This window comes from Myotis davidii, unplaced genomic scaffold (genome assembly GCF_000327345.1).
Source record: "Myotis davidii unplaced genomic scaffold, ASM32734v1 scaffold1364, whole genome shotgun sequence".
NCBI classification, from domain to species: Eukaryota; Metazoa; Chordata; class Mammalia; order Chiroptera; family Vespertilionidae; genus Myotis; species Myotis davidii.
Genome location: NW_006295736.1, coordinates 445,961 through 452,210, shown reverse-complemented (window position 1 = coordinate 452,210; position 6,250 = coordinate 445,961). Strand labels below are relative to the sequence as shown.

Below are 6,250 nucleotides of genomic sequence, written 5' to 3'. Positions count from 1 at the left end.
CCGCAACCCAGGTACATGCCCTTGACCGGAATTGAACCTGGGACCCTTCAGTCCGCAGGCCGACGCTCTATCCACTGAGCCACACCGGTTTCGGCATGAAAATTTTTTTGAATTATATTTTTAATCTTTTCTACAAGTGCTAGGAAATAAGTTCTAGCCATTAAAGGTTATACAAAAATAGACTCCATGGTTTTTCTAGATGTCCACATTTAGAACCTTGGCTGAGGAGAAACATCCCTTGGCCTTACTTTTTTTCTATAGAAATAGCTTTTTGCTGAAGGTTCTAGTGCTCTTGTAGAAAATGAATATTAACACATTGCGTACTGCATAGAAATCTCTAGACATACGCCAGGGACTGCATGTTTTTGGGCAAACTGCACGTTATTTAAATCATCATAACTACAGATCATAATGCACTTTAGGTGTTGTTTTTCAATAATTATAACATTTTTATGTACAAAAACAAACAAAGTTCCTAGTACTTTTTTAACGTACGGTACTGCGTAAAACATTTTCCGCAGGGAGAGGACCCTGTCCTTTCATTAGTCCTAGGCTTGAACCTGGCCAAGACACTGTAACCACGCCCCACAGTGGACAAGACAGTGTGTTGATATCTAAGGTCCATAACAGATGGCGCGTGAAAAATGAGAACACTCGTGAGCGGTCCTTAACAGATGGCGCGCGAAACACGAGAAAACTCCTGAGCGGTACGCTATGTGATAAAAGACCAAGTGAAATAATGAGAGCTTTCTACAGGCATTATAAAAATATGAAAAGGAATGAACTTTGGAGTTGTTGGACATTCCTATGACCTCTCCTCCAGTGGTACTCATGGAAGACAGTCTGCTCTCAAGGATATGATTGTTTTCAAATATATTGGATGGGACTTGTTTGTATGTTTATATTCCTGTCCAATGCCAAACCCATTGTTGGAGGAGCATTATAGATATCCAGAGTTCATTAAAAAATGTGAAAAAGAAAAATGTGCTCTTTGTTTCTGATATTCTGGGTGTGCTGTGCCAACGCTATAGTGATCTTTGAGCTATAAATGCAAGTCCACCCCGGACCCTTCAGCACTGTGCACACCCCCTTGTCTGACGTGCTGTCCTGCTGGGGCTTGCAGGTGCTGGAGCTGGCGGGCAATGCTTCCAAGGACCTCAAGGTAAAGCGCATCACTCCCCGCCACCTGCAGCTCGCCATCCGGGGGGATGAGGAGCTGGACTCGCTTATCAAGGCTACCATCGCTGGGGGCGGTATGTATTGTCACCTCTTCAGAGGAGATTGCTCTTGGCCTTTCTAATTATAAGTGTACATTCTATATGAGGTAATCGGGTGAGTTGGTGTCGGTGAAGGTGAGGTGTAAGTTGATGTCCCTTAACCCTTTTGGGGTCATCTTTGGGGAACCTCTTGAAAGCTGTGCTTATTCTTCTCCCCAGAAGCACATAGAATCACATCATTTTATACATACAGTCTTAGAGGAGTTCCTGGACCTTGAAGTGGGGCCCCCCTTGGTATCGTATATAATAAAAGCCTAACATGCTAATGGTCGGCCGTCCATCGCCTATTCAACCAATCAAAGCATAATATGCTAATGATATGCTAAGGCTACTCAACAGTACACTATAATGTGCACTGACCACCAGAGGGCAGACAGTCAACCAGTCAGCCAGTTACTACGACATGCACTGACCACCAGGGAGCAGATGCTCCAACTGGTAGGTTAGCTTGCTGCTGGGGTCCGGCTGATTAGGACTGAGCTAGATGGGTCCGACACACCCTGGAGCCCTCCCCTTGGTCCCTCCGTAGCTGACCAACCTCCAGCATCCCTCCCCAGCCCCGACTGTGCACGAGTGGAGTCCCTTGGTCTGACCTATGTCCTCTCACAATCCAGGACCTCTTGGGGGATGTTGGAGAGCCGGTTTTAGCCCGATCCCACAGGCCAGGCCAAGGGTCCCCACTGGTGCTCGAATTTGTGCACTGAGCCTCTAGTAGATACATAAATAGGATCAGATATAAGAGAGGACTTAAGTAAATTTCACTGTTTGTATAATTGCTTTTTTTGGTTTGAGGCACTGAAGTTGTTAGATACAGCTAGCTTAATGTTTAATTTGTTCTTAATTTCATTTTAGGTGTGATCCCTCACATCCATAAGTCTCTGATTGGAAAGAAGGGTCAGCAGAAAACTGCTTAGAGAATTATTTTAACCCTCTTGCTCCCTGTCATTGTACTGTAACTAGGACAGAAGAAATATTGGGGATATATGGAATTTTAAGAAATTAAATGGAACAGCATAGACAATTATTGTTGACATGGTAAGAGAAACATTTGTACGTTCTTAGACTCGAAGTTTGATAAAAGTATCTTTTCACGTGGCAACAGTTGTGTATTGATTGGCTGGATTTCTCCCATGTATTTTATACAAAAATGGAATTGATAAACCATTTTTTACAAAAATAATTTGTCTCAAATCTGTTCTGTCTGTGATGTGTTGGAAATATTTTACTCATATGAAATTTTTAATTTTTTAATTGGTTATATATCCAGAATCTTTTTAAAAAAAAATATATATATTTTATTGATTTTTTTTTACAGAGAGGAAGGGAGAGGGATAGAGAGTTAGAAACATCAATCAGCTGCCTCCTGCACGCCCCCCCACTGGGGATGTGTCCGCAACCAAGGTACACGCCCTTGACTGGAATCGAACCTGGGACCCTTCAGTCCACAGGCTGACGCTCTGTACACTGAGCCAAACCGGTCAGGGCCAGAATCTTTTTTTTCTGTATTCCAAATAATCTTAAAATAGAATCTGGGAATATAGCTTTACCATAATTGATACCATATTATTTTGAGTCTTAGATGCTATCCATTTCTAGTGGGCACTATTTTTACATATTTCCAAAGAAAGAAAAACTGCCCATTAACCATGATATGCCATTGATAATGAGATGCATACCAGTTTCAGAAATGTTAGACTATGAAAACGTGCACTTAAAATTGTTGAACTCGGACAGCGGGACCATTTGATTTACTGTATGGCGGGCCCCGTGCTAAGTTCTTTACTGACCCAGAAGCTTTATTACCCCCACTTTAAATATGTGGAACCTGAGGCCCACAGAAGGTAAATGGTTTGCCAGAAAACACTGGTTTAGTAGATAGAAACGGCAGAGCAGGGATACAAACTTAGACTGCCTCACCTCAGAGCCCACACTCTGACCTCGCTTTGAAGGTAAATTTATCCGAGTTTTCTGCTTTGGGCTTAAAATTCAAATGTTTAGTGGTCTTTTATTGATACAGTAACATTCAGTAATTTGTTCATTTTTAAAATTATTTTTCAGTTTCTAAGTAACTTATGAATTTTAAATTAATGTACCAGTTAGTGGTACTTCAGAAAGTATTTTCTGCCTGGAAGTCTCAAACAAAAAACATAGGGTAGTTGAATGGATGCAAAAACATGACCCAATTATATACTGTCTACAAGAGACCCACCTCTTTTTTTTTTTTTTAATTGATTTTAGAGAGGAAGGGAGAGGGGGGGAGAGATAGAAACATCAATGATGAGAGAGAATCATTGATTGGCTGCTGCCTGCATACCCCCTACTGGGGATCGAGCCCGAAACCTAGGTATGGTTGGAATTGAACCTGGGACCCTTCAGTCCGCAGGCCGATGCTCTATCCACTGAACCACACCAGTCAGGGCGAGACCCACCTCTTTTGACCACAGATCACAATGGAATGAAATTAGAAATCAACTACAGTAAAGACACTCAAAAACATTCAAACACATGGAGCAGCGGTTCTCAACCTTCCTAACGCCACGACCCTTTAATACAGTTCCTCATGTGGTGGTGACCCCCAATTTCATTGTTACAAATTGAACATAATTAAAGCATAGTGATTATCACAAAAACAATATGTAATTATATATGTGTTTTCCGATGGTTTAGGCAACCCCGCTGAAAGAGTGGTTCGATCTCCAAAGGGGTCACGACCCACAGGTTGAGAACCACTGACAGAGGCTAAATAGCATGTTATTAAACAACGAATGGGTTACCAATGTGATCAAATAAATCAAAAACTCCCTGGAAACAAGTGAAAATTACCACATAACCCAAATCTCTGGGACACAGCAAAAGCAGTTTTGAGAGGGAAGTTCATAGTACTACAGGCCTACCTCAAAAAACAAGAAAAATTATTAATAAACTAACACTACAACTTAAGTAGAGAATAAGAAAAGCCCAGAGTAAGAAGGAAGGAAATAATAAAGATTAGAGCAGAAATAAATGATGTAGAGACTAAAAAACAATACAAAACATCAATGAGCCCAAGCCAGTTTGGTTCAGTGGATAGAGCATCAGCCTGCGGACTGGTTTTGATTCCGGTCAAGGGCATGCATCGTGGTTGCAGGCTCCTCCCTGACCCGGGCTCTGGTCAGGGCTCCTGCAGGAGGCAACCAATCGATGTGTTTGTGTTTCTCACATTGATGTTTCCCTCTGTCTTTCCCTCTCTCTCCTGCTTTCCCTAAAAATCAATGAAAAAATATCGGGTGAGGATTTAAAAAAAAAAAAGGAAAGAATTGGGGGGATCACAATACCAGATATCAAGTTATACTAAAAAGCCACTATAATCAAAACTGCCTGGTACTGGCATAAGAACAGGCATACTAGTATAGGTCGATGGAAGAGAACAGAGACCCTAGAAATTGACCCAAGTCATTACACTCAATTAATATATATATATTTAAAATCCCCACCCTATGATATTTTCCCATTCATTATTAGAGAGTGGAAAAGAGAGAAAAATACCGTTGTGAGAGAAACACATCGATTGGTTGCCTCCTGCATGAGCCCTGACCAGGGCCAGGCTGGGGAGGAGCCTGAAACCAAGGTACGTGCCCTTGACTGCATGGATTCTTCAGTCTGCAGGCCAGTGCTCTGTCCACTGAACCAAACCGGCTAGGGCTCAAGTAATATTCGACAAAGGAGGCAAGATCATACAATGGAATCAAAACATTCTCTTCAATAAATGTTGGGAAAATTGGACAGATACATGCAAAAAAATGGAACTAGACCGCCAACTTGTACCATACACCAGAAAAAAACTCAAAATGGATAAAAGACTTAAATATAAGTTGTGAAATCATAAAAATCCTAGGAGAAACTAAGCAGCAAAATCTCAGACATCTATCCTCACAATATGTTACGAATACATCTCCTAGGGCAGTGGTCGGCAAACTGTGGCTCGCGAGCCACATGCGGCTTTTTGGCCCCTTGAGTGTGGTCACGAAGTTTCAATCGCACTGTACGTGCACACCCACATGTGGGTATTTTGTGGAAAAGCCACACTCAAGGGGCCGCAGTTGGCCAACCACTGTCCTAGGGCAAAGAAAATTAAGGAGAAAATAAACAAATGGGACTTCATCAAAATAAAAAACGTCTGGCCCTAACTGATTTGGCTCAGTGGATAGAGCTGCGGCGTGTGGACTCAGGGGTCCCAGGTTCAATTCCGGTGAAGGGCATATACCTTGGTTGCGGGCACATTGCCAGTAGGGGCTGTGCATGAGCCAGCTGATCAATGTTTCTCATTGATGTTTCTAACTATCCCTCTCCCTTCCTCTCTGTAAAAAATCAATAAAATATATTTTAAAAATAAATAAAAAATACAATAAAAGTCTTCTAAACCTTTTTATTTTCAGGGAACCACGCCTCCTATGGCTGTGGATGAGTGTGGGCTCACCAGTAAGTGCTCACAGACACGGCGACCTGTGCCCTTCCCCACCGAGACCTGGCCATTCTCCTTGCTCCAGCCGCCTCCCCAGGGTGGCTGTGCCTGAAGTTTCACTTTGACGGATCCAGTTCTAAACTTAAAACCTTATTTCCCCATTTCTATTGTAACTTTTTTTAATCCAACATTATCTCCAGAGACACAAAAGCATGGAACAGAGTACGGAATCTCAGAGGGAAGGTGGAAAGTGGGAGGTAATCAACCAAAGACCTTATATACATATATGCATAACCCATGGACACAGACCATAGGGTGGTGGAAGGCTGGGGCGGGGGTGGGAATGGGCTAGAAGGGGGTCAATGCGCAGGGGCAGGGAAGGAATAGCTAAGATCTGGAAATAGCTCCAGTGCCCACAAATCTATGAGTGGGTAAAATTTGTGGTACATTTACACCAGTGACGGCGAACCTTTTGAGCTTGGCGTGTCAGCATTTTGAAAAACCCCAACCTAACTCTGGTGCCGTGTCACAT

The 6,250-nt window shown here is 42.6% G+C and overlaps 1 protein-coding gene across 1 annotated transcript in view; it reads left to right on the top strand.

The window, feature by feature from the left end:
• Positions 1–2,457, top strand: part of LOC102758852 (histone H2A.V) — a 27,282-nt gene extending 24,825 nt beyond the window's left edge. Inside the window, exons 4-5 of the mRNA XM_006770399.2 lie at positions 1,124–1,253; positions 2,130–2,457. Of these exons, the coding sequence (XP_006770462.1) occupies positions 1,124–1,253; positions 2,130–2,191 (192 nt within the window). The 3' untranslated portion in view covers positions 2,192–2,457. The remainder of the gene's footprint in view (positions 1–1,123; positions 1,254–2,129) is intronic.
• Positions 2,458–6,250: the final 3,793 nt, after the last annotated feature.